The sequence below is a fragment of the Sprattus sprattus genome (assembly GCF_963457725.1).
Source record: "Sprattus sprattus genome assembly, chromosome: 5".
Classification (NCBI taxonomy): domain Eukaryota; kingdom Metazoa; phylum Chordata; class Actinopteri; order Clupeiformes; family Clupeidae; genus Sprattus; species Sprattus sprattus.
In genome coordinates this window covers 45,672,443-45,699,838 of record NC_137924.1, presented here as the reverse complement: position 1 = coordinate 45,699,838, position 27,396 = coordinate 45,672,443, and the positions used below count along the sequence as shown (strand labels likewise).

The 27,396-nt window shown below is 41.0% G+C and overlaps 5 protein-coding genes across 5 annotated transcripts; 1 reads left to right on the top strand and 4 right to left on the bottom strand.

The window, feature by feature from the left end:
• Nucleotides 1-1,153: 1,153 nt before the first annotated feature.
• On the bottom strand, nucleotides 1,154-6,805 carry LOC308366239 (uncharacterized protein; the record flags this gene model as incomplete). Its single annotated transcript, XM_080839874.1, has 4 exons — nucleotides 1,154-1,233; nucleotides 2,816-3,107; nucleotides 6,263-6,412; nucleotides 6,782-6,805. The coding sequence occupies 4 exons, from the start codon at nucleotides 6,803-6,805 to the stop codon at nucleotides 1,154-1,156; spliced, it is 546 nt and encodes a 181-aa protein (XP_080696000.1).
• Nucleotides 6,806-7,686: 881 nt separating this feature from the next.
• On the bottom strand, nucleotides 7,687-8,640 carry LOC308365680 (bolA-like protein 2). The gene is made up of 3 exons (XM_080839184.1): nucleotides 8,502-8,640; nucleotides 8,263-8,360; nucleotides 7,687-8,112 (listed from the first exon to the last, which is right to left on the bottom strand). The coding sequence occupies exons 1-3, from the start codon at nucleotides 8,562-8,564 to the stop codon at nucleotides 8,013-8,015; spliced, it is 261 nt and encodes an 86-aa protein (XP_080695310.1). The 5' UTR covers nucleotides 8,565-8,640; the 3' UTR covers nucleotides 7,687-8,012.
• A 492-nt stretch (nucleotides 8,641-9,132) lies between these two features.
• slx1b (SLX1 homolog B, structure-specific endonuclease subunit) lies at nucleotides 9,133-14,035 on the top strand. The gene is made up of 5 exons (XM_080839569.1): nucleotides 9,133-9,485; nucleotides 9,565-9,616; nucleotides 11,774-12,115; nucleotides 13,184-13,402; nucleotides 13,917-14,035. The coding sequence occupies exons 1-5, from the start codon at nucleotides 9,313-9,315 to the stop codon at nucleotides 13,944-13,946; spliced, it is 816 nt and encodes a 271-aa protein (XP_080695695.1). The 5' UTR covers nucleotides 9,133-9,312; the 3' UTR covers nucleotides 13,947-14,035.
• A 1,253-nt stretch (nucleotides 14,036-15,288) lies between these two features.
• LOC308365268 (uncharacterized protein) lies at nucleotides 15,289-19,043 on the bottom strand. The gene is made up of 7 exons (XM_080838643.1): nucleotides 18,998-19,043; nucleotides 18,573-18,718; nucleotides 18,377-18,466; nucleotides 18,245-18,298; nucleotides 17,677-17,832; nucleotides 16,813-16,935; nucleotides 15,289-15,647 (listed from the first exon to the last, which is right to left on the bottom strand). Exons 1-7 carry the CDS (start codon nucleotides 19,002-19,004, stop codon nucleotides 15,609-15,611), a joined length of 615 nt encoding a protein of 204 aa, XP_080694769.1. The 5' UTR covers nucleotides 19,005-19,043; the 3' UTR covers nucleotides 15,289-15,608.
• A 297-nt stretch (nucleotides 19,044-19,340) lies between these two features.
• cd68 (CD68 molecule) lies at nucleotides 19,341-27,396 on the bottom strand. The gene is made up of 6 exons (XM_080839501.1): nucleotides 27,271-27,396; nucleotides 25,000-25,427; nucleotides 24,579-24,698; nucleotides 23,886-23,955; nucleotides 21,014-21,187; nucleotides 19,341-20,680 (listed from the first exon to the last, which is right to left on the bottom strand). Exons 1-6 carry the CDS (start codon nucleotides 27,317-27,319, stop codon nucleotides 20,541-20,543), a joined length of 981 nt encoding a protein of 326 aa, XP_080695627.1. The 5' UTR covers nucleotides 27,320-27,396; the 3' UTR covers nucleotides 19,341-20,540.

Here is a 27,396-nt window from a genome sequence, read left to right as displayed (position 1 = left end):
TTAAAGATCTCATTTGTATCCTTTTGTGTTTAATAGTTACTATGTTGTCAACATTTTTAGTTATGTCTATGAATTGAATGGTAGTCTCGGAAATCTTAATTTTAGCTTGTACTGTGCCTTGCATAAGTATTCACCCCCTTGGATGTTTTACACTTTTATTGCTTTTATAAATCAGTCATGGTCAATATAAGTTGGCTTTTTGGACAAAACAAAGCTCTATTTAATGTCAAAGTGAAAACAGATTTTTACACAGTTATGTCAATTAAATAAAAATATGTAATGAAAATAAGTGATTGCCCGGACCTATACTTTTCAATAACCTTTTCTGTGAGTTTCTTAGAGTGATCTTTGGTCTTCATGGTGTAACAATAGCCAGGAATACTGATTACTAAATACTGAGCAGTGAATGGACCTTCCAGACACAGTTGTCGTTATACTACAATCACTTGATACACATTCACTGCACACTGATCCCCATTTCAATAATTGTGAGACTTCTAGCACCAATTGGCTAGACCTCTGTTGAATTAGGTCAGTCTATTTAAAGGGGGTGAATACTTATGCAATCACTTATTTTCATTACATATTTGTATTTCATTTCCATAACTGTAGAAATCTGTTTTCACTTTGACATTAAAGAGGGCTATTTTGAGATTTTTTTTGTCCCAAAAGCCAACTTATATTGAACATGACTGATTTGTAAAAGCAATAAAAGGGTAAAACATCCAAGGGGGTGAATACTTATGCAAGGCACTGTAAATCTACACATTCTTTTTTAGTTAGCTACTGATACGTGATTATACAGTCGTCAGGAATAGTGAGGAGGCAGGGAAGCACTGTAATATGGAGATTTCCCACACGGATATGTTTAAGTATTTGGACAGCCTTGACTTAATTTCATTACATCAGTTGCAACTTGAGTTAAATGTCAACACTTTCGGCTATTTGGTTTGAGGCACCGCTTAAAGTCTTTACACTCACACATTTGAAAATGTGCCAAACATCATTTGTATTAGGCTGTTCTCAGTGTGTGCAATAAATACCAACTATGTATGTGTAAGTGTATGTTGTTGTTTGAAGACAGAATGGATGCGTTCACAAAAGCCCCGCTGGAGGCTGAATTAATGGAACATCAATGACAGACACTCAGTCATCACTTCCCCACCTCACGCCCCGGTACACATGAACCGCGCGGAGACGGCAGCTTAAATCCCGCGCACACCATGGAGGGGTCTGAGACACAGCAGGCATAGCACCAGAAAAAAACTCCACACTTAATGCTGCCAGAGACGCAGACAGCAGCGCGACAAGACTGCCACTGCTGCGGTTTAATCCAAAGAGCACAGCCCTTGTGATGTAAAATTCAGAAGGTCAACAATTGTCTTCATCGTAGAAGTAGGCTTTATATTTTTAAACAACCCATCTGGTTTGTTTGTAAAACTTAACACTTTACATTCTTGCACTTAATCACTTTGTGAATATTATGTTTACAACTTAGAATCAGAATTAGTTGTATTACAGCTTGAGCCATTGCTCATCCTTTACAAGCTACAGTCTTGACAGTCTTAGCCAAACCCCAGCTAATATTAGCATGCTTGGGCCAAACCCCAGCAAATATCAGCTCCTCAATTCTGTGTATGGCGATGCTGTCGCTCCACCTGATGAAATGAATAGTGATGATTAGAACCAAAGACATTGTGATCATTCTTGATGTGATCAGATCTTTAATTGTCTTCATTGACAATCTTTAGTTGTCTTCACAGAAAATTCTAAAAGTCTTTTCATTGCCACCCAGGCAAATGCTCAAATCTTTCTCCTTTACTCCATCCTTCTTTCTTTTCATTCCTTCTTATTTTTTGTCTTCTCTACATGGGTAGGTGAGCATGAGGAGGAAAGTGGTGTAAGTAATGTCCAGACTCGGAGGTTCTGTGGGTGGGTGTCTGATTGCTCTCTGCCTCTCTTTCTCTTTGCCTTCACATGTCTCCTCTACCCATCGGTTCTCTCTCTTTCTCCTTCTCTCTCGCTCTCAGTTGGTCATCAGTCCATTAACAGCACCTAGCCATTGAGTCATACTAACAGGGAGGGAACATTGGAGCACTGTTCAGTGGCTCCGTATTCCAGCTTTAAAAACAGATCTTTCACGTTCACATACCACACCTGTTGGGAGTGAACAGATACATTTTTCAGCATGGATGGACAAGGATTGGATTTTTTTTATGTGTATAAGAAATAATAAATAGAAAATAGCAGAAGAAAGAACACTGAACTTAAAAAATAAAAACAAAATATTAAAATCTTGCCTCTAATTCCTATGACATGCCGTAGGTTTGCCGCAGCCTTGTCAACACACACTTTCAAGATCCAAAAACTATGTTCAGCAATGACATTCAGGTAAAATAACTGAGAAAACCCATTTTATTTTCTAAATTATATCTGTGCTTGATCTTTGAATGGCTAAGCAGGTGCTTTAAGTGTGTTAAGTCATTGCTCTATTATAATTCATTTATTTTAAAAAGATCTCATCACATTAGGGCAACTTTAATGTCAAAAGATTAACTGTAATCACACATCACCTGAAGACACAACAGCATCAAGTGCAGCCAGAAACTGACACATCAAACAGGGAAGGTTTGAAATCTCAGCAGTAGGTTGGACTGTGTGCTATGCTATGTAATAAAGCACTGTCTCTCAGCCTTGTGGCCCCTGCAGAACGGGTGAAAATATTCAGTCTCTTCCTGCGGGCATGCAGCAGTGTCCTGAAGGCACACGAAACAGAATGCGTGCCCACATTCTGGGCATGTTGTGTGCTTGGTACCGGTACTTGTGTGCGAGAGGAGGGTGAGGCACTCGGGGCAGGCGCGGAAGCGCGGGCATCCAAGGACCGAGCTGCCAGACTGGGTCACCACGTCGCAGCTGAGCAGGGTGCCCACAACGTAGCACGAGCCGTTGCTGCACTGGCCGGCGCCTGCCTCGTCAGGGAAGACCCAGGGGGCCAGGCAGGTCCAGCAGAAATGGTGGGTGCGGGGGCAGCGGGCACAGCTGGAGAAGGGGCAGGGCTGCCCCGTACTGTCTAGGGGGCGTCTGAGGATGCAGGAGCAGACTGGACACTGAAGGGGGCAAAGAAGGAGAGGAAAGATAAGGACATGTATACAGAAACACGCAAAAAAACATGTATGCATACTTGTAATAATGTATACTTGTGTGTGTTTGCGCTTGAGAGCTACAGTATGTGTGTTTGGGTGTGACCAGATTTGGCACTGGGGAGGAGTGCAGGGAGTAGAGTAGATTTAGTGACGCTAAGAAAGATTCAAAAGATAGATGGTGTGTGTGTGTCTGTGTGTTCATCAGTACCACATTGCACTAGTTATTGTATGCTGCAGCGTGCAAGGGTAGAGAAAGCTTAGTTCTCAAAATGTAGTGTGAATGTGAAGCGAGACTGTTAATGTTAAGTTGTGTAGTTGTTAATGTTTAATTGTGTAGGAGTGTGTTCATGTCATTCTTGTGTTCCGTGTGTTGTGTTGTAAAATGCCTGCTGTGTGTTAACTCTGCGTAGTGTAGTCTTTGTGCATCATCACCATCTGTGTCATGGAGAGAGTATACCTCCCTCGTTTGTTTCCCCAACCAGTATCAGTGTTTCCTGCCTCAGCGTCGTGGGCTGCATCATAAAGGCCATCTCGAGGCCAAAGACAACCCACGTCTTGTTCCTGCTCAATATTACAATTTTTACAAGCTAGGATAGAAGCTGATATTTTTCAGGCCGTTGGGTTAGAGTCGAGCCCCATATATGTGATATAAATCATAACCACCTTGTAAAACATAAAAGCAGACGTCTAGGAAAGCTGGTTCAAACTAGATGGGTCTTGCCCTCATTCTGGTGTAAGAAGAAAGGCAAAGGGAGACGTACAATAGCAGGATGTGATGGCAGTGGGTGGCGAAGAGTTGTCGAGGAGACATGAGGCCTTGCCTCAAATAACCTTTTTTCCACTGAGAGACTTGAATGTGCTTGCTGTCATCAAGACATCCGGTGTTTCAGGTACGATACAAGGAGACCCCCACCCAAACACTGCACCATCACATGCCACACTCCGCTGTGGTCCTCTTTCACAAGCAGTGATCAGAGAACTAGAAAGACCACGTTATGACCTTACATGTCTGTCAGCAGGGGCAACTAATGATTATGTTGAAATGAAACATTTCAACGAACTGGAATTAATTTCCAAAGACATTGGAGTTACAGTGCTAGTTTCACATTCAGTGTAAGCTGGAAATTCTAAGGTCTAAGTTTGTTCATATTCCATTTTTGAATATAATTTCAGTGTTTGGTGACGACACAGGATGCATTGCGTAAAATATGATGGATTTGTGAAGCCTTCGTTTGTTATCAAATCCGGTCATTGAACCAAGAATCAGATGTGAGATACAGCAGATCCTATATATTAAGACATAAGCCTCAGTGTGGAATTGACCATTAATAAGTGATTATGTCCCTATATGAAAACATCATGACTCAGAGGAGTTCATCTGTTTCATGTAACACCAGTGATACATTTTTGAAATTCTCAGATCAATCTTTATTTGCCGTCCTATTACAGTTTTTTTCCACGCCTCATATCTTACCTATGTATCTATGTATTTAAAATCCTTCCTGCTATCTCCACAACCAGTGCATTGGATGGGGCCAGGAATCAGCTGTTAAATCACAGGAGGCTCTGAAGGGCCATAGGGCTCGGTGTGCACAGAGCTCTTTCACAAGGGAGAGATGCGGCACGTTCTTACAGAAGCCCCACCTGGCAAGCTCACTTCTATAGCACTTCATACACAACTTCTATAGTATTTCATACACAAAGGCAATTCAATGTGATTACAGAAATAAGAGCCAAAGGAACATCCAAAGGAAAGATAAAGACAAGCTAAAGTGAAAAGATAAAATATAATGAGGTGAAAGTAAGAAACATAATAGAATAGAGCGATATTTACATTAGAATCCTTACTGGGGAATGACTGAAGGTGCATTTGATCAGTTAACAAAAAGCATCTGAGAACATTTAGGTCTTAAGTCTAAATTTGAAAATGGCTACATTTGGAGCACCTTTGATGTCATCAGAAAGTTGGTTCCATAGCTGACCAGCATAGCAGCTAAAAGCTGCTTCACCATTTTTAGTTCTGACAGTAGGTATTACTTTCAATTGATTTTTTTCCATTCATCTGAGAGGCCTAGCAAGGGTGTACTAAAGCGGTAGTTTTGTCCTGTCCCATTTAGTGATATATAAGCAGAAGAGCTTTAAAGTCAATCCAGTGACTTTAGTGTAAGGACCTAAGTATTAGAGTAATGCGGTCAGTTCCTTTCATCTTCATAAGAACTCTAGCTGTTTAATTTTGTACAACCTAAAGCCGTTTGATGGGCTTTCAGGAAGTCCTGTGAAAAGACCTTTGCGGACACACAGCTTGTGACGTGATGACCTTGATGGTGACCTATTACACTCTGACAATTACAAGTTCTGTCCCATAAAATGTCCCTTACCTTAAATATAATCGGTTTCGAGTGGCGTCAGTATCAGATGTTTTAATCTACTTGGACCATCACTGTCTTTGTATTTCCCCCCGCTAGCACTCCTTTTTTTAGTGAGTGCATTTCAAGCAATAGTGGCTCAGCAGGAGGCTAATGCATCAAGCAAAATCCAATCAATTTAAAATGTATGTAGAATTTATTCATGCGGCTTATTGCACTGGTGCAGCAGTCACACAATACAGGCCCCCAGTCTTTGGTTGATTAAAAATACAGTATTTGTTACAAAAAGCCACCTACCTGGCAGACAAACAGACAGACAGACCTCTTTCCATAACAGTGGGAGGAGAAGAGGGGAGAAAGGGGGTGGAGGGGCCATCTAGGATTAGGGACCGCTCCAGTGGGCATCTCTGGAGACCCCTCAGGCCATGAATAAACAAGTTACCTCCAAGCTGCTGCCCTTGGTCACGTCACATTTGGTCCAAGGGGCTAAAGGATTCTGAGAGCTTTTTTCTTGTCCATTTAAAATCACGATGATCTCAAATTGTGCCTGTTATAAGCCCACGACATAAATACTGAAGAAAAGGCTGAAGCAATCACTCAAACTCATTTTGATATGAATAAAAGGGGAAGGTTAATGTTTGAATGTGGCCCAAACGCCACAAGAACTTCTTTAACCCCAAACAATTTTATGCAATCCAGTTACAGCCAGCTGCGGTATACCTAATGATCTCCCTGGTGACAAAGGCTACCCACCTTCTTGTATCTGTCTGGGAGTTCCTGGACTATGCGGTTCACCTGGGCCTCCAGGATGGTGGACTGAGCATGAGAGAGCTGGATCTGATCCTTCACTTGCTCCCAGTCCCAGGACTCCCCACACACGGGACAGCTGAAGTCAAGACTCTTCTGCAGCAGTGGCCAGAAACATACGTGCATGAAAGGTGAGCCAAGGGGACGGATATTTTCTAATGGTAATGCTGGTTGGTTTGATTATAGACAGGCAGGCAGACTGGCTCACAGCAACAATAAACAAATCAATGGTAGGAGAAATAAATAGGCTGACAGGCAGGTTAACAGAGGGCAGGATGAACAGCCAACAAGCCAGCCAAACAATGAAGGAAAAAAACAAAAGAATGAAAGAAAGAATACAATAAACAATAAAATAAGGAAAGAACAAATGTATCAAATGAATGAAAAAAAAGAAAAGCATTTCAAGATCTTGATCAGGACCACTTTGTGATTGTGACACAGGTTTGTTTTAGGATCTTCACTCACCTGTTTCAGGCACAGGTTCACCATGCAGATAACTTCAGAGGATTTCAACCCATGACCACATGAGCCCTGTGGCTGAATGGTATTTCCTGAGTAGACACAAGGTTGTCATGACTGAGACTGGTGACATGCTGGGACCAGCAGTTAACAGATCACCCATCTCAAGTTGGTCTTGACATCATGAATACACTTGCTTTAATGATAAAAGAAAAACAAGCACACAGAACAGCTTTTTTTTGTGGACAAATACAAACTTGAAAGGTGCAGTTTTCATTGATCCATTACTTCTTTGTATGCCTGCTGAAGTCTTTTTTGCTCAGCTTTGCCCATGGAAGTTCCACATGTTCTACAAGACTACACTCAGATCAGCTCAAGGCTTCTACCCTCTAGTGGTCACCTGGTGAACACACACCTTTTCTGGTATGAATCAGAGCACATGATAGCTTGTGCATACATGAAGTATTTTCAGGGGAAACACCCCAGGTAGACGAGCACTCAACTTCAGACGAGCGCAGCTTTTGAAATCATTTAGTAGATAACATTAACCAAAAATTTGAAAGAATATTTTGCCCTTTCCTAGTTGGCCCTGATTAAGTTAAACTAAGCCAGGCTTTCTTTAGTGCCATTCAGTCTACTTACCCAGTCGTGTTGTCTTGCATTGTCCTCTGCCTCTCGTCTCTCCATCACCAAGAACCTTTTGCTGTTGTCCCAATTTAATGCTTTTGGCCTTCTCTCTCAGTAGAGTCTTTGTGAGACCCAGAATGTTTGATAATCTCTCCATACTCTGTATTCCCCAAAGTCTAAATGACAAAGCTTGAGTGAACTGCCTCAAAGCACGTTCAACCTCATAGCAGGTTACTGTAAATGAGACGTCACACTCACAAACCCAAACAGGAAATCATACAAGGTTTTTTTTCCCTCCTTTACCACAGACTTTTAATGTTTTCCGGTGTACATGACAAAGATGGCTGAAACTGGTAGGCCTTGTTTAAACTAGGAGATAAAGATAAAAAAGGATGTAATGTGAACTTATAGTACTGCATAATAGCATGCTTTTAGTCAAGAGTTATTTTTGTAATGGGTGTTGTGGGGCTGATACATCCATGGTATGAAGATAGCAACTTTTCCTGTCTTTCCAGTCCTTGTTTCATTGTATGATAGTGGTGTCTGCTTTAACAGCGTCTTCTGTGTATGTGTGTGTGTGTGTGTGTGTGTGTGTGTATATATATATATATCACTGTGCTTTCTGTTTCTCCCACTGTTCCGGCGTTAGGGTCTTCTGTTCAAAGGCATGGATCTCCTTCAGTTCTTCAGCCAAGCAGGTGTTCACCAATCTGGAAATGTAAAGCATGCTTCAGTCAGATGCTGAATGTTGACTTTCTATATTCATACAGTGGGATTGTGTCTCTATTTTACTCACAGGTGTAACCAATTAGCAGTGGCATTCACCCCACCTTAAGAATGTTCCATCTATTCAACGTTACCTGTGCCTCTGTAATAGTGGCTTTCCTTCAAATTGGGGAGACACCACAAGAACCTTGAAACTAGCCGCACATCTGTTTGGGGAGGTATCTTCAACATCCTGTCGTTTTAAATGGAAATTAGACGAGTATGGATCAAAAGTGTTATTCAATACAAAGACAGAAACCCCTGTTGAAATATTCGCAAAATAAAATGCAATATTTCGAGAATATACCATCCTGTAACATGCGAGATTACATACCACATGTACTGCTCCAATCTCCGCTATCAGTTTCTCGCGGATGAGGTCAGTTGTTATTGCCATAATTACAAAACAAGTCCTTAAATGTCCGACACGTTACGGTGATATATTTTAGTCACGCTATTGCAATTTTCACTCCATGAATGTTCTACCGATTACGCATGGTCAGAGGTTGAACAAAACAGTTATCCAATTGAATCTTCGGATTTGCACGATGTGACCAATAGTTTTCGCTCTTAGGAAGGCGGGATCAAAACATAGAAATTGGGTCCTACCTTAGTGATCCAATTTAAAGTTTGCCTTCATAATAATGATCACATTACATGCATCTCAGATTAAGAAAGTTTAGCGCTGTATATTTATGTTAATGAGTATCAGTATAACTTAAAAAATATTATTCTAGGGGGCATTTAATGTCGAAGTAAAGCTGTTCATTTGCGATTTATATTCAGGCATAACATGTGAACACCTAATAAGGAAGCGAGTGAGATTCAAAACATTTTGCAACATTATTGCGAATTAAATGCCCCAGTTAGAACTTCTCTGCTAAATGTCAACATGGAATTGCAAATCAGTGTTATTTTTTGTGGGTCACTTCTTTGATAGTCTGCAAAAAGTTTGATGACTTCCGAGGATGAACAAGGGTCTGTTTCATGGGCTGTTTTCTTTCAAACTGGAAATGTTAGCTAGCTGAGTTGAGGTTAACGGACTTCTTATCATAAGCAACTAAACGATTTAACCTTTCATAGGCGTTAGAGAAAAATGTGACCCAACTCAAATCATTATATTTAATATATAGGTATCTTACAAAATGGTTGTTGAGGTAGAAAGTTTTTTTGGGGTGTACATGTTGTTCTGTACTAACCCCAAATTTAAGGGTCGTATCTATATCGGCTTCACGGTAAACCCAGAGCGAAGGATAGGACAACATAACGCTGGTCGACAAAAAGGTGGAGCGAAAAGAACTAGCGGCAAGGGACCATGGTAAGCACGTTTAGTTTGTGTAAGCTACTATTAGCCGAAGAAGAATTTGGTTACTCCATGTTGTCCCATTTTCTTACAGGGAAATGGTTCTCATCATCCACGGATTTCCATCAGACATTGCAGCTTTGAGGGTGAGTTTGTCTTTGGGAAATCGTGTGTTGGTCATCCCTACTCATCAAGCACAACAGGTGGACTGGTTGAATATTCTTATCAGACATTTTTAACCCACTTTGACATTTAGAAATGCAGTAGATATAGCTCTTAACTGTGGTAAGATGCCTGGCAATATGACTGTTGAGACAGTGTTGCTGTTTATGTATTATAAGTTACAAAATACCCTACAAATCTTGTGTTTTTTCACAAGCTTCTGTGCACCAAACCCTGCCATTATGCTTCAAGGAAAAGAGTAAATTCAAGATGTTCTGGTCATGGACTTTTTCAATTTCATTTCACCCCAGGGTATGAACATCCAAATACATTTTGAAGAACACTGTCTATGCCCCCTCCATAGATTAACAGTGGATGAAACTGAAGTGCAAAAGGGTGACAGTAGTGTCACAGAATGACACAGAACAACTCAAACCCGATGTCAGAACGATGTCTAACACTATAATGCAGTGGTGCCCAAACTGTTCTGGCTCACAGCACCTCTAAACATATCTCTCCATCCACGGCACACCTATTTTTTTATGTCATAGTTGTACTTTATGCCATTTTATTTAACCTTGTGATATGTTGAATAGTCTATAACTGCTTTTATTAAAGGCATTACATTGAGAAGGTGAGGTTTATCTCATTCTTGTTATATTCAAATGAACCACTCTCTTTAATTCAACTCATTTAATAGAACTTTTGAATAAATAGTGAACAGAATATGAACAGACAAAGTCTGTCCCTCTCACAACTATATCACAGCAAAAATACGTATTGGTAATAATCGAGAAATTAGCTGGCAGTAACAAAACATAGCAGGAACAAACCTTCAATAGAAAGTTCACAAAAATATAGTTGTTCTCGTCTCCACAGAAAACGTATCAACTTAATGGGACATATGTGCCTGTATCTGACTGCAGAGTTTGTTAATGCGAGGAGGGATTGTTGACAGTGCAACACAGAGGTCCTGTTCAACTGACAGCCTTTGCCTCGGGTGTAGGAGGGATTGTGGACAGTGCAACACGGAGGTCCTGTTCAACTGACAGCCTTTGCCTCAGGTATTGCACTGTCCACAATCCCTCCTCGCATTAACAAACTCTGCAGTCAGAGACAGGCACATGTGTCCAATTATGTTTAGCATGGTTGTCCAGGTCTTTGCAAAATAAAGTTCTCTGTAAATTTGTCCTCATCCACATATCTCACGTCAGCTATCAGCTGGCAAAGGCCACTAGCATCAGTGGACTCGTCTATTTGAAGCGCAAGTGTCCCACTTAGCCGTAGTTTCTCACTCACCACAGATTCCATGTTCTCCAACATATCATCAATGTGACGTTTGATCGTGTTATCAGAGAGGGGGATTTTTTTTTCTGAAGTGTGTGCTTTTTAGATTTAACAAGCAACTCGGCAACTAAAAAACTAGCCTTTTGTGCCTTCTCAGACACACGCACGGTAGAAAGTGTTCGCTCTGTGTGGTATTCTGTGTTTTAAGTCTTTCAAAATCTTCAATCTATTGTTCTGGTGTGTCGGGTGCTTGGTCTCCAGGTGCCTTGCCAACTTGCTAGGCACCATGGCTGCATTAGCCAACGTCTCCCTGCACACCAGGCATACTAGTGTGGGGCACGTCACCTCGCCACACTAAGTGAACCCATATTGGAGGTACGGGTCGTTATAATGGCTCACTTTTCTATTTTATGAATTCGATTCCGATGTCTGTTACTGTGGAGATGGATGCACTCTCTCTAAAAAACGTATCCATTTTGCTACCTGCACTCCTCCATCTGCTGTCAATACGGAATAACGAACGAATGCAACGAGAGAGCTGTTGTTGATGTTACGCCCTGAATGTAAACTGTAGCCTATTGTTGTTTGTGCTGCAAATACATTTTTTAATTGATATAATTACAACACATTTTGAAATTGATATATATATATATTTTAAATGTCATTAAATTATCAAGCCTTGGGCCATTACGCGGCACCCCTGAGCATGCGTCACAGCACCCCAGGTCGACACTGACTCTGTGTTGTTCTGTGCATCTGACCTATAAAATACTTGAACTTAAACTTGAATTTTCAGGCTGGCATCAAATAATGTGACTTGTCAATATCTCCACCCTCCTCCTCCTCTGTGCCAGTTTGAGTGGGCATGGCAGCACCCTCACTTCTCGCGTCGGCTGGCGCATGTGGCACGGCGCGTGCGGCGCGAGTCTAGCCTGCAGTTCCACTGGCGTGTGGTGTCCCACATGCTGCAGGTGGCGCCATGGAGCCGGCTGCCGCTCACCGTGCGCTGGCTTCGGCCGGAGTACCATCTCAACTTCGCCGCGGCGCTCTGGCCCCCGCCGCACATGCCCGTGGCCTTTGGGGGGGTGCGGGCCAAGAAGAAGCGCCCGGGTGCAGAGGCGGCATGCCAGGAGCAAGGAGTAGAGGAAGAGGATGGAGTGAAGGAATACTGCAAGATCTGTCTGAAAACTGTGAAGGTGAGGATGAGACGCATGACATTCAAAAACAGCGTTGGTGCCAGTTGGTCTGTGCTGTAATGCTCCAATGCTTGCTTCTTCATAGAACACAACTGAAAGGAACACAGTAGAACACAATAGGCACAAGACAACTTCTCAAGGAATAGTTCATCCTGTCTTGTATTATACAGTTCAATAGTCTTTCATTGAAATAATATGTAGTTTGACTGTATTATGCAGGACTTGTAATTGTTGTGTTAACATTAGCCACTTGTGTAGTTTTACCCCTTTGACATCCTGACTCTGGCAGTAGTGCCAATGCTCATTTGTGTTGTAGACATGTTGCTCTTGTTCTGTTTAGATTTTTGGTGGTTGGCTGCTTGATTCTTAATTCCAGAGACTCCACTGCTGTCGCTAAGCCAAGCTTACAGATGGTAGATGGATACCTCTCATGGACCTCAATGCTTTTAGCCTTTTCAGTGTCTGGCACACACAGTGCATTTCTTTTGACTTTTACAATGTAATATATGTTTTGGGACAAATTGTGTGTCTAATTAGCACTAATTGTGTATGACAGTCCTTTTGTACTCTTCAGTCTTCACTAGGTTGCTCCACTCAACCTGACCAGTCTAATAGAAAAATGGCTTTGGTTGAATTTGATTGCGTGATGACTTGGTCATGAACAAAGATCTCCTCAAACATAACAATCAGACTGGACCGACTGCAGACAGTGAGGGAGACAGGTGGGGAGAGAGAAAGGGGTGAGGAACAAAAGAGAGAGGGGTTTGTCATTTAACGTTTGTTCGTTCCAGCCATTTTGATACATCACATGACCTTGGTGCACTGAGCTGCACGCTAGTTCCCCTCCGTGCCACACGTGCTGCACCTGGTACAGAACAGTCAAGTAAAAATCACGCAGCACCTGGTGCTGCACAAAACTGACCAGTCGAATATGGCAATTGGTAAGCTGTGGTAAGGCTACAGGCGAACTGTCAGCGTATGACGCACCACCACGTGGTACGTGTAGTCAGGAAGTGTCTGGTGGGCGTATGAGTGTTACCTTCATAACCGTCTGCTGTTTCCTGTCAGTCTGCAGATAAATTGTCCTGCTTCCTGCCATCATGTGACACAGTGTGTCATCTGATTTGCCTGGCCCAGCACTTCCTCAAATCTGAACCGGCCCACCTGCTACCAGTAGAGGGCAGATGTCCCGGCTGCAACTGCTCAGTGCTCTGGGGGAACCTCATTCGTCACAAAAACGGTTGTTACGGTGACCTCGAAGAAACGGCCACAGTTCCATCCTCCCAGGTATATGACGGAAAAGATGTGCAACCCCTAAGCCTGTCGTGGAGTATTTAGTCTCGGATATACAATGGTGAAAACCCTAAAAACTCATCTGTGTTTCTCTTAATGAGACATCTACAAGTTGTTTTTCATGAAAACAAATCCCATCATGGCATTAAAATGACTCTTTATTTTGTGTTTTTGAGATTTGGTATAATGGTCATTTGGAACATTGCAGTTCCAAGGAGGAAATACTCACGATGGCATTGACTGCTTATTTGTCTCATGATATGTTGCAGATAATATAAAAACACCATATGGACATGTTAGGAAGTTTAAAAACTTGATTTTCACTGGAGGGGGTCTTAACACTAACAGCGTGTTCAAAATGGCTAAAGCTCTCATCGATTTCAGTGGTATTTATTGGCCTTGTGCGTCCTAGCAGGTGGACATATTTAACGTGAATTTAACGTTATATGTCTTCATTTTTCATCATTATGAAACTATGTTCCCTAATTAATTCTCTTTTTTCCCCCAGAGACATTGCGCTGATGAACTGCAACTATGACCAGTGACCGCGTATCAGCAATATTTATGGAAGTTCCTGCCATGTGATTACTCATCCAAGACCACAGACCTCTATTGAGCAGCTAAAAGGATTGGGTTTGGAAACAGTTGTGGTTGTTGTTTTGTCTCGTGTGACCTTGTGATTTCTTGTCAAAGCAACAGTCATAAAAAACATTAACACGTTTGCTGCTAGGAACCACAGCAACGCATTACTGCTAACGTGTAAGAACACACAGAGCATCAAAGATCAGTGTGGGGAAATAGAAAGATCACAAGGGCTTTATAAACCTAACCATGAATGTCTACATCAGTACAATTGTGTATGGTATTTAAGTATTTACATTTTGTAATAAAACTTTGTGTAATAAACTTGATGTTAGGTGTGAAGATTATCGGCGTAAACAAGAAGATATTCAACAAATGTTTGCCGTTGTGCATGGCTGTGCTGGTGTAATACCCTGTTCAGTTATTAACCATTTGGTCTTTCAAGGCCCAGGGGACCATCCAGGGCCATTGGCCAGCCATCTTCATCTTCACTAATATAATAATTAATTTAGACATTAACATTAACATGACCAAGCAATAACTTCAATATTAACAAACCCTGTCTTATGTTGAATGTAAGAATTTATATTTAAACATAATGAATTCCACTAGTTGACATGAACAAGCCATGAACTTGAATGTGACACAGAAGTGATACTTAATGTTGCTGTCACAATGTGTTATTTTTTTCATGTTGCACTTGCAGTGTCTTTAGAAATTGTCCTACTTAAAGGCACCCAGTGCAACTTTCGAGGCTTAAAAATAAACATTCAATTTCTAGTCTTTTTTACACGTAGTAAGTTTCAATAACTCCATACCATTACATATCGACATTCAAGGAGCAAAGATGAGACGTCGTTGTGTGGTGAGAACTGATAGAAAATCGATAACAACAACAATCGCCGCCATTTTCTTTATCTTTTGACACCTACAATAAATAAAGCAAGATTCCAGTCAATGGAAAAATGGCCTCTCCCCACCGGCGATTGTTGTTGTTTACGATTTTCTATCAGTTCTCACCACACAACGACGTCTCATCTTTGCTCCTTGAATGTCGATATGTAATGGTATGGAATGGTATGGAGTTACTACGTGTAAAAAAGACTAGAAATTGAATGTTTATTTTTCATTGAATGTTTATATAAAGTTGCACTGGGTGCCTTTAAAGACTTAACAGTAATCTAGTGCAAAGCAGATAAGTTGAAAAGTTGAATTTATTGATCAGTTACCAAAAAGGTAACTAAACATGAAATATTTTTTTATATGATTACATGGATTAGCCATACAAAAAGGGAAGAATTACCAAATGTTTGCATAATACAATGAATGTTAAGATAAGTTAAACAAGCGCTTAAACATATTTCATATTTGTAGTATATATTTCAACTAATTATTCATATAGTGCAGCATTAGTGAAGTCAGTGCTTGAGAGAAAGTCAGGAATACAGTTCATTGTATACAAAAATATATTTTCCCTTTTGAAGAAAGAATAGAAGTAGGCTAAGAAGTATAAAAACAAGTAAAACAAATATAAAATAATGTAGTGGTTAGAAACAGATGTATCTTTGGCAACTGGCTTTTCCTTGGCAACTGGCTCTTTCCTCCTTCTCTTCTCCTCTCACTCTGAGGCTGGAGGTGCGTTCACAGTGATCACAGGCTGGAACAGAACAGATACAGAAGACACTGAAGATTTTCATAGATTTGGGATTCAACATCTTTGTTGAACACAGCGATGTATTTGTTGTAAAAAGTGGTTCTAGACAAAACACAACCCCTGTTCTAAAAGTACAAGTCTCTCTCTGGGTTCTCATGTATTTTCTCATTCATTTTCTGTTTCAGTTTCTTCTGAAACAAAGAAGCAATATGCATAGAATGCAGTGTGGTTAATCTAAGAAGTTCAAAGCACCAAAGACCACAAGATGTAAGTACCCTGCCACACTTGCACTGGTAGCTGTTGAACAGCAGAGATGAATCAAGCAGACTATAGGTGGTAACATGTAGTGGGCAGAAACCAAGTTGGATGGCCTGGGGCCTCTGAGGTCAAGGAGTGCATGGTGATTTAAAAGGCAGGTGCAGCAGGGAGTACATTGAACTGCGTGAGGGAGGTCATTTATAACTATGGCATGGAAAGACATGGCGTTCATTAGAAAGCTAGATCAAGCTAAGTCACGACGACAGTTTAAAATACAAAAGGCTGATTCAAGAGGTCGTAGCGAAAGAGTTAATAGCAACAAGCAGATAATTAACAGAGAGAAGGTATTAGTGTACTACAGGCAGAGGTGAAGAGTCAACTGGCTATTTTGAGGAAGGGGGAAGAAAGAAAGAACAAGCTAGGCCTGCATTCTACAAGTGTCTATTCACACAAGCGGAAATGGGAAGTAGAGTTCAAATAAATGACATTGTAGTCGAGTATCTTCAATAAGTACCTGCTAAGTACTGCATCCACAAACATTATTTTCCTCCTGATGAGCCTAGGCCCTAGAGTGCTCTGATTCATCAGCTCAACAGGCAATAACATCATCAGCCAAGAAGGTTTGTGTTATGAGTTTGCTTCATCATGCAACATAGGAAATGGCTGGAATTCCAACAAAGCATTAAAGGCAAAGGTGGTTTCTGCGGGAGAGAGTAACTCCCTCTAAGGTTTACTTTTGACTTTAGGAACTTTGCAGACCGTTTAAATGCACAAAAAAGGTAGAGGGGAAAACGGAAAAGCATACGAGGTCCGCTTTAAACTGTCTGGAAAATTTGCCATTCTACTCATTTAACGAGTATAGGATTTGTGTGAGACAAGTCTGTGTGTATCAGCAGGTAGGGAGTCTCACCATATGGCTGACTGGCGAGCAGCACTGGATGACTTTGCAGCAGTAGGCCGCCAGTGTGGCAGAGATGGCGATGAGTGTGACCAGAACTACAATGGCTTCAGCACCATAATGTTCCACAGCGCCCTGTGACAGTGGATCAAAAAAAGAGGATGAAGGGTTCAACTAACTTGGTTTTACTTCCCCCGAACTTCCCTAGTTTGAGTGCCTTTAAACAATAGTTATGTGTAAAACGTAGTATCCTCATGGACGGATTATGAAACCATGGGCCTCTGGGCCTGGACATGTAAAAGCGCTCACAAAACATTACTTTTTTTCAACAACACAATAACTATCTTCACCTGTACCTCAACAGGATTTACAGCGCACATTCACATTTTCTAACACAGTGCAGAGTGCAGGTACACTCAACTACAGCCAAAAGCAAATTGACAAAATACACCTCTTTCAACCACAAATAAGAGATCGATAACTACGACTTTAAGCAGTGGCTCTGGTTTAGGGCCCCCTTGAGCTCATGGGCCCTGTAGGCATGTTCAGTAATCCATCCCTGAGTAGCCTATGCATGACATGGTGGAAGACTGCTTGGAATATTTGACAATGGTCGAGTTAATCTCTTATCCCACACACCTGACTGAAATCAATTAGCTATTAGACAGTAGGTGATGACGTAGAGCAGAGAAAGACGGAACAGTTACAGTGGGGCTGGAATGGTAACTAGCCTACTTAGGTTCTCATTGGTGCAACAGGTGGCATGTAAACAGCGTGGATATGGTTAACTAGTAACTACCCAACTGAAAATGATAGGCATGTACAGCGCTTTTGTTGGTGTTGAAGAAAATTATCATTGTGTTAATTTGTGCTCACCGCCAGCATTCTGCATACGTGAGTTCCGTTATTTTGTTCATAATAACTGCAACCGTGATCCCAGCTTCTTCTCGAAACAAAGTCGCTGACGGTGAAGAGGAAGGTGATACTACAGCTTATGCAGGAAAACACTTGGAGTCCCAAACAGGACCTCAGCTGGTCAGAAAGAGGAGCGCAGATAGTTCGTGAGAATATAACTTAAAGGGAAACTTCAGCATTTTTCAACCTGGGCTGTACTTCTAGATACATTTGGATTCAAACTTTAATTTAGGACTATTAACTATCGAAATCGATCCACTAGGCCAGTTATTGAATTTCTACAATTCTATGAACCGCTATAGGCCCTAGGCTACAATGTAATCACACGGGGCAAGAACCAGCGGCAAAGTAAACCGCTCGCCACTGACGGCCGGGCTCATTACTGACGGTCTGACAACATGGAAAGGATCCGTACAGAGATGGACCTGTGTCTGTTAACCTCAGTTACTGTAGAAAACTGTAAAATATAATAGAGCTCAGGTTGAAGAGAGCTGAAGCTGTGCAAATGAGATAGGCTAACGAAACTTACAATAGGCAGTTTAAGATTCTGTGCAGCAATGGCAACACTTCCAGCAACAATGGGCTGAAAAGAGAAAAAAAATTCACGTCAAGAGTTATTTTATAAAGTCTAACGGTGCAGGCATCACAGCTAATAACTTACAAAGATTCCGTTTACGATTTCCGCTATCCTCAGTTCTTCATTGATAATGCCAAAGTTGATCAGGAAAACAGCAAGTAAAATCTGTGTGCACTGGTCAAACACACACACACGTTACGAATAAATAGTTGTCCAGGCAATATCATATAATGATACAATTAAGCTTTTGTGCTTATACAACATAACTGAAAAGACACACCCCGAGCGCTTTGGGTTCTGATTCCAAATATTTAGTTTTTCGGTTCGGGTCCTTTTGAAACGTCACTTGAACTAGCGGTCCTGCTTCAGCAGAAGCAGGGGTAGGATTTAAGTTCGACTCTGCAGCAGGCGCCGTGTCGGTTTCAACTAGGAGAAAACGAATTTAATCACAGTCGAGTAAAACATAGGATTCCCAGATCTTATCTCATGATACCTAAATGCTGGATTTTCCCATTTCGTGAAATCGCAACTTAAAGTTTTTTTTGTCTCAACACTAGGGTTTTCCACGCATGCTAGGCTGTGTAGGCTACTTGGGGTAACATTCCTCAGTCTAGCATAACTGAATCAAGACAACATAGAGGCTGTGGACATTGAAACGTTATCCTAAAATCTAGGCTACTTTAAAAGAACAAGACAGATTTGTACCTTCCATCTTGTGCTAGTTGTTGTCGAGGGTGTAGGTTGCCGTCCTCTTCGTGGTACGCGTGAACAACGCCCCTTATGGGGACTAGGGCTGTTGGGGTCCCCCCCCCCCCCCCAGTGGAAATAAAATAAATGCTTTTGGAGCCATCCACTTCGATGGATAGCGTAGCATATTCAGACATTCCAGTCAAAGTATTAGTTATAGAAAAATTCACACACATGTCAAGTTATTAAACAAGAAACATTAGGAATCATTTAAAACACTTTTCCATTTGGTAAAGTCAGTCCCTCTTTATTTGAACAAAAATGCAAATGCCATTTTAAAACAATGTAATTATTTCCCTATGCGTAGGCCTACCATGCATTTATACGGAGCCCCTAAAGGGACATGGAGGGAAACGTTTTTTTGCGAGATCTCGCAAAAATATTGCGAGATCTCGCAAAAAGTATTGCGAGCTCTCGCAAAGTTCTGTCCTACTTCAGTAAACCGAAAGTAAAACAGACACACAGCGTAGCCATCATCAATGCAGTGTGCTCTGTTGTGGGACCGTAGTTGCAACCATGGAAGAGGATTTGGAGCGCTTTATGGACTCTAGAGAAGTCCCAAAAGAGGACATAAGATGAATGAGACACCCAAATTCTAGTAGCCTGTCCTGCGGGTGAGCCTCTGTCCGGCGATCCGCCTCTTAAGGTGTCTGAGGCTTATGCGGTAACCATGCCTCATGTCTAAGGCCGACTGAATGTCATCGTATTTGAGCCCCATCCCAAAATAAAGTGTTATGTGTCTATCCATCACTTTTATCAAACAACCGTACGTCAGTGCTCTACCATTCTGGTCCCACAATAGAGCACACTGCATGGATGATGATGGCTAAGCTGGCTGTTTTACTTTCGATTTACTGAAGTTTACAATAGTTTTTGCGAGAGCTCGCAATAGTTTTGCAAGATCTCGCAAAAAAAATGTTTCCCTCCATGTCCCTTTAGGGGCTCCGTACATTTATATACTTCCCTGTATACTTCCCTTATATGGCCTACATTTGCAAAACATAAGAGGAACGGCTTAAACATTTACCTTACACAGACTCAAACTTTTAAAATGTGCTTCAACTACCTTGCATTATTCCTCATTACACAAGTTCCCTGTCTTCAAGTGAATTTTTGGTTCAATTTAACATTATGACAATCCATGTAAGATATACTAAATTGAGGCATATCTTGATTCCCTTTGCAGAATGTGAGCAGCAGACATTACTTTTTTGATTAATTCTTAATCATCTAGCTGAAGATAATAGACACAAATGGTCAGTGCTGTAAGAGGTCAATGCTCTTCCCCCTACACAGTACATTACAAGGGCACGATAACACCAAAAAGACATCAGTTATGAACACAGTGCACAAAGAAACAAGGCTGTAAACTGCCTAGAATACAAAATACTACACCCAAACCCAAATGCAAAATGACTGCTTGACATTATGGATACGACTGAGAGGATGACTGATGTGCCACAGACGGAGGCTGATGGCATCCTGTGCCCACCTGGGTGCCTCAGAGGGACTGGTAGCCATCGCTCCTGCGCTGTCGGCTACAGACATATGCCAGGATCACAATGATGATAAGGATGAGAAGCACAATGCCCACGGCAATGGGGACAGTGTAGTCTTGCTGGTCGGCCTTGCACGGGTCAACTGTAGCAGGAGAATGAACACCATGTATGCATTAAATTACATGGTCAGAGGGTGCCCTGACATCCTTAAGATATAGCAATAAATGTGCCGGCTCCACCTTCTGGTAGGAAATACATATGGAGTTGTGTATAGTTGTGTACTCTGCCCATGAGCATTGTTAATTTATCACACTTTTGTAATATACGTCAAATGTTGTAATTTCTGAACCTAAGGTTAAGAGAAATGGTAAACTCAACTTCTCTTATTAGCTTATTAAGTATCTTACATTTGTTGGATTGCCTTTGCAAAGTGTTTTTGCTTTTTGGATTAGGAAAAAGGCCTTATGATACTCACTCGGGCCAAACTGGGTTTTGGCAGTGAAGTTGAAGGCCTGGACCTTGTCCTGGGTCACGTCCAAGTAAATCTGATTTCCCAGAAAGATGGACTCATTTCGACAGACGTACGAGTGGCCAATGGCTGCCTTGAAGAGCTCTAGTGATCCATTCTTGGCATTGTATTCCCCCCTAACTGCAAAAAATAGGTCACACAATAGGTCACACTTTTTTTCCTTTCCAAAGTTTCTCTTTTGTGTGTTGGCGACAGTTGCTGCTCAGAGTTAGAAAAGTTTGGTCGGGTGGAGTTCAGAGTGAACTGCCAATCAAGCCAAAATTCTTCCATTCTAATATTTCCTGTCCACTCAAAATTCAAATTTTCAAATTGAACTATATTTATCAATTAACATAATCAATACCATATTATTTTTTTCAGCTGTTGCTATTCCCCAAAGCAATCTCATTGGAGATAAGTATACATTTTAGCATTTAGGAACTGAACCCTTGACCTTGTTGTTGCTAGCACATATCTCTACCTGCTTGCTTATCAACAGCAAAACCGTAGTCCATGTCTAATCTTTCACATCAGTAATCTTAATAAACAAAGTTTTCTGAGGCCATGGTGACATGACCTACATTTAGTAGCAGCTAGCCTTGTTGTGCTGGTTTTTCCTCTCTCTATTATGCTTTGTTTGTTTTGGCTTTTTTTTCTTTCCTTGTTTTTTTCTTTCCTTGTTGGTCATGAGAAATATTTTTCTAACAAGCATTTTTGTTGTTGTTTGTTTTGTCTGCCGTGTGTCAAATAGGTATAGTTTCTCAAGGAAGTGTTCAACTAAAAATGTTTTTTACAAATACTTTTACGAACCAACAGGTCAAGATCTTTGTTCAAAATATTTTTCCGGGCAGTTTTTTAACTGTGAATAAAAAACAGACCGGAAAAATTACCTCTTGTGTTGTGCTTGTTCTGACTGTCGAGAGGCCTATGTAGGCTTTCTTACTATAGCAGCTTCATATGACTCTTCTTCTTCTACTAACTACTTGCTTGCCTAGTTTTAGAGAAAACTGCTGTGTAAAATTCGACCAGAAGCTAGCAAGTGTCAAGTAAATCCACAAATGTCTGTATAAATCAGGAGGTAAAGTAACCCAGGGATTAAAGCTGGGGTGGGGTATCATACTACCAGCCAGGTATTGGGTAGCTGATTTGTATAGGAATACAATGAACTTGGACGTAGGCTAGTGCATCATTTTTTTCACTGTGTCACTTTTTCAGCTACCCATATGTTGAGAGCAGCAGTGTTTTCAATTGTATCAGTCGGCCTTCACCATAACTTATTACAGTGCCATCTTTATAACAGTTACCATGATCAAAATACATGAAACCAGAGCAGTCCCCCTTTTTTCATAGATCATGTAAGTACGTCTAAGTGGAACCTACCATGTGTGGATGTGTGAATATAACAACACTGAAGCGCTGCTGTCAGTCAATGCTTCCCCTACCATGTGACCTCAAATATCCTAACACTACTCATTAACTCATAAACTTGTTAACTCACTACCACAGTACATGTTATTCAGTACCGCAACATCAGCCACCTACTTGTAATATATGTAATGTATATAAAAAATGAGGCTGATCATATATTGTCCCATTCTTTGGGCAACATTGTAAGACAGTGACAATCGTGTATTTTTGACAATGACAACCATTAATTGTAAATGAAAATGATGAACACACAATAACAAACAATAACATGGATGCTGGTTTTCAGCAGTAGATAACGTCTACAGAAATGGAGATGCTAAAGAAAATGAAAAAAAAAAAAAAGAAAAAACTTGCCCAGAGGTGACCAGACAAAATGAAGCTGGTTCAGCTTCCCCTAAAGGCGGCTGCATGCTACAGCGTTGGGGGTTAACGGTTGCGCAAAATTTACTCGGTGCAGTTCATGCTCCCAAAGGTTGCGCGTGTTGTCATGAGCCTGCCATTTGCCTGGCAGAAAGAAAGCTGTTTCCCTAACAGAAAGTCTGAAGCTTGAAGTTCTTTTCAAACCTTTGCTTGGGTAGCACTGTTAAACTGAGCAGACATGCAGACTACATTTGAGTAATCTCATCTCGTAACATTCGTTTTCTAAAAACAATCACATAGTATTGCATGTTTTACTGTGGTAGAAAATACGTTAGCTTAATGCTAACGTATATGGAAAATCCTATAGACACCGCGCTAGGTATTAGCATCAAGTAATTCACGTTAATGTTTTTGTATGAGCCTGACATTTGCTCTGCAGATAGATAACAGGTTCCCTAACAGAAAGTCTGAAGCTTGAAGTTCTTTTCAAACCTTTACTTGGGAAGCACTGTAAAACTGAGTAGACATGCAGAATATTTTAGTAACCTCATCTCGTATCATTCGTTGATAGAATGCAGGCTGCGAGGCTCGCGTAAGGGCTTACGTAAAAAATGACGCAAGTCTAGAAAAAGGGGCCGACGCACGCAAGACGTAAGAAGTCGCGCAAGGGTCGCGCAAGGGGCTTGCGTGGCCTCTTGCGCTTGCGCTTACGCTTACGTAAGGAAGCATGAATCAGCCTTAAGGGTCCTCCCTTGACCCAACACTACAGTTATTTAAAGCATTTGTTTCTATCAGCTGATCTGTTTCTGGCATGCAAAATCCTGTCCAACTTCTGACTGATAGAAGACGCCTGACAACAAAGTGAGCGCTACACTCACATTACATTAGAAATCAGTATTTACTCAGTCTGCAAAACATGTCTAGCACTGCATGATATCAGTATCTGGTGAATAAACCAAACACCAAGCCAGTTACCAGATAAGTACAAAGTCCAAAAATGTTTTTCCGCATGTAAATTCTCAATATGCAAATATGGGCTTAGTAACTTTACCTCCTTTTGTGAAAGCATACTTCAGGCTCAGGTCCAAAGATTTGACGTAGACAGCCTTTGTGGTGGTGTTCTGTTCAAAGACATGAAGAAACTTTAAGGGCTATCAACTTCAACTGCAGTGCCAAAGTGGTTGGTTACTGAGAGTTTACAGATTCCAATTTCATCACTGTAACAATCTAAGTAAGACACACTGGCACTGTGCCTAGAGAAACTGCAGTGTCATATACAAGCAATAAATACAAGCAATAAAAAGCAATGAAATCATGAGCGCTGTGTTAAACAAAGGCATTGGCCAGCATGTAAAACTGGCCTTATTGGGCTCTTGGTACACTAAATACTGAGAGACCATTTAAATACTTAGACAAGAGACGAACATTCACAAGACAAACAGTTTCATAATGAGAGTATATTAACCCCATTTAACTCAACCTGCTTTTCTTTCTCAGTCTGCTATTTACTGAACTTCTAAGCCCAGCTATAACATTTGGTTAATTTGGGCAGATGAGCAACAAACCTATTTCCTGCAGTTATACTAAATGCAGGTAATGACTGACATACATTCATCTTTTTGTGAAATCTTCAATTATTTATTTATTTATATCACAGGCACTGAAGTGACTTAGAGGTTTGTGCTCTGGAAAAGCATGATAGGTTCTCTTTAAGCAAGCATTTTTGGTGTATAAAACTGCTTACCCTTTTGAAGCCAAACACAATCTTGCCCTCATCAAATTGTAGGGTAAGGTTCACGGAGTCCGCACCAATGACACCACTTGGTTTAATTTTCGGTGGTTGGAGAGTGAACACACCTCCAGCCTGACAGAACATGTCAATACAATTCATCAAAAGACTATGACTGACATGCTTAAGAAGGGTACAACACTTTTTTTACCAGAAGGAAAGATCAGCTTTTTCCTAAACAATACATTACACACCAGTTTTGCACAAAGCAAGAGAGACAGTTAGAAGTTATCAGATCATGGTGACAGATGACCTCATCCTTACATATGTATGTTTTGACAGTTTTCCTTAAAAAAGAACAAGCACAATGTCCTGTACAGTCATTATTATAAAACAGACATAATAAAACACTCCGAACCATGAACAGACATTTTACCTTGCTGTCATTCACTCTGATCTGAAGAGCCATCTGGGCCATGACGTAAAGCGTTCCTCCTTCTGTGTAGTTGTAGTTGCCCATAGTGACATTCGTGGAAGGAGTTGGGCTTGGTTCAGGAGTTGGTTTGGGTGTAGTTGTGGTGGGTTTGGGTGTAGTTGTGGTGGGTTTGGGTGTAGTTGTGGTGGGTTTGGGGATAGTTGTGGTGGGTATGGGTTTAGTCGTGGTGGGTATGGCTGTAGTCGTGGTGGGTTTGGGTTTAGTCGTGGTGGGTTTGGGTGTAGTCGTTGTGGGTTTGGGTGTAGTTGTGGTGGGTTTGGGTGTAGTCGTGGTGGGTTTGGGTGTAGTCGTGGTGGGTTTGGGTGGGTCTTCAGTAAACTCAGCTGGGGGCTGGACGCTTGCAGGTGGTTTGTTGGCTGATGCGATGGCTGCATTTGGGAATATTAGACAGATGAATCAGCTACAAACCAGCACAGGTGGATCACTGCAGCACATATAAACCATCACAGGTGGATCACTGCAGCACATATAAACCATCACAGGTGGATCACTGCAGCACATATAAACCAGCACAGGTGGATGACTGCAGCACATACAAACCAGCACATCTGCATCACTGCAGCACATATAAACCAGCACATCTGGATCACTGCAGCACATATAAACCAGCACATCTGGATCACTGCAGCACATATAAACCAGCTCAGGTGCATCACTGCAGCACATATAAACCAGCTCAGGTGCATCACTGCAGCACATATAAACCAGCACAGCTGTATCACTGCAGCACATATAAACCAGCACAGGTGGATAACTGCATCACATACAGCAGATACAGGTACATCTGCTGCTACTTCCCCTTGACTCATCCAATCCTGTAAATGTTCAACATTCCTAAATGTACAATACAACAGGGCCAAGCAGTAATGATGGGTGATATATATCATTATAATAATATAAAAAAACACTGTTAAGTTTTAAAATGTAAAATGTAAAATGTTGGTCCCATGAGCTGAAATGAAAGATCCTGTGATTTTTTTAATTCTCACAAAAACCTTATTCTCTCAAATTCTGTGCATAATGTAATACTTTAACCATAAACATCTATAGTTAACAGTAATGCATTGAGCGATGTCATAAACATTATGAACTGCTACTCTGTACAATCTTGAGATTGTTCAATGTATTATTTGAGTTCAGTATATTATTATTGTTGTTGTTATTATTATGATGGTTGTTGTTGATATTAATCATAACAATAATAATTATAATAATAATAATGTCCGTAGGAAGCTCAAGCACACCAGGCATCCCAGAATAATCACTGGAAAGAAATGACTCATAGGTGTATACACCGACTAGGTGGCAACCAACCTCTAACAGAAAAAGTCATGTTGGGCTGAACAGTCACATTTGTTCACAAGTTCTCTCTCTTCCTGATTCAGCATGACACAAATATCTTGTCACCGCAATGACGGAGAAGGCATGTGATCGGATTTAGGCTCACAGACTTTTTTGCAGTACCGAGCAGATGAGAAAGAGAGGGAAATGGCTAATTGTGACAGATAATAGCAAACGTGCAAGAGGAGTGAGAAACAATCTCATCTGTGAAAAAATCCAATAGTGCACTCTATGAGCTTGCTTTGTATTTGTATGTACATGTAGCCTACTCTGGTTAGTTTATAGCTTCTGTTGAGCCTATGGGTCATAGACTGAAAAGGCTTTCCTCAGACGAAATGTCCAATTTGATGAGATCTTCATTTAAATTAGTTTTCTTTGTGTGTCTTATCAGAAGTTCTACATTCACATCAACTTAATGCATTGTTAACAGGTCTACATGACATCCAACCAAGGACAGGACATGAAACTGTGAAAAGTTTTTTTTTCATGTTTTCCCTCTTTGAATAACATACAAAGATCACACCCTAAACTCCAAGCTAAATACATACATCTTGATTATTTGATTAACAAGACACACAATGCAACTTCCATGGTGAATAAATTGAGTAAACGTCAACCTTCACTGAATACTGCATCTGTAACAACGTAACTACAATGATTAACATTGATAATCAAAATGTTGATAATGTTATTGTCAAGGATTTGCGTGATCAAGCAAGCAACCGATTCACGGAAAAAAATCAAACATGATCCTGAGACTACTTGTCATGCTGGCCTAGCTGCAAGACATCAGGTTTGGGCACATATGCTACTGGGCAGAGGTCTGACACATGAAAAAAAATGACTTAACCAAAACTTTGGCTGTTTTACCTGTTAATAAAACACACGTGGCGATCAGGGAAAAGATTCCAGTCTTCATTTTGTAGATCTCTTCAGATACAACCGGACAATGAAGAACACGTAAAGGTTATGCAAACTTTCCCCACTGAGGTGACA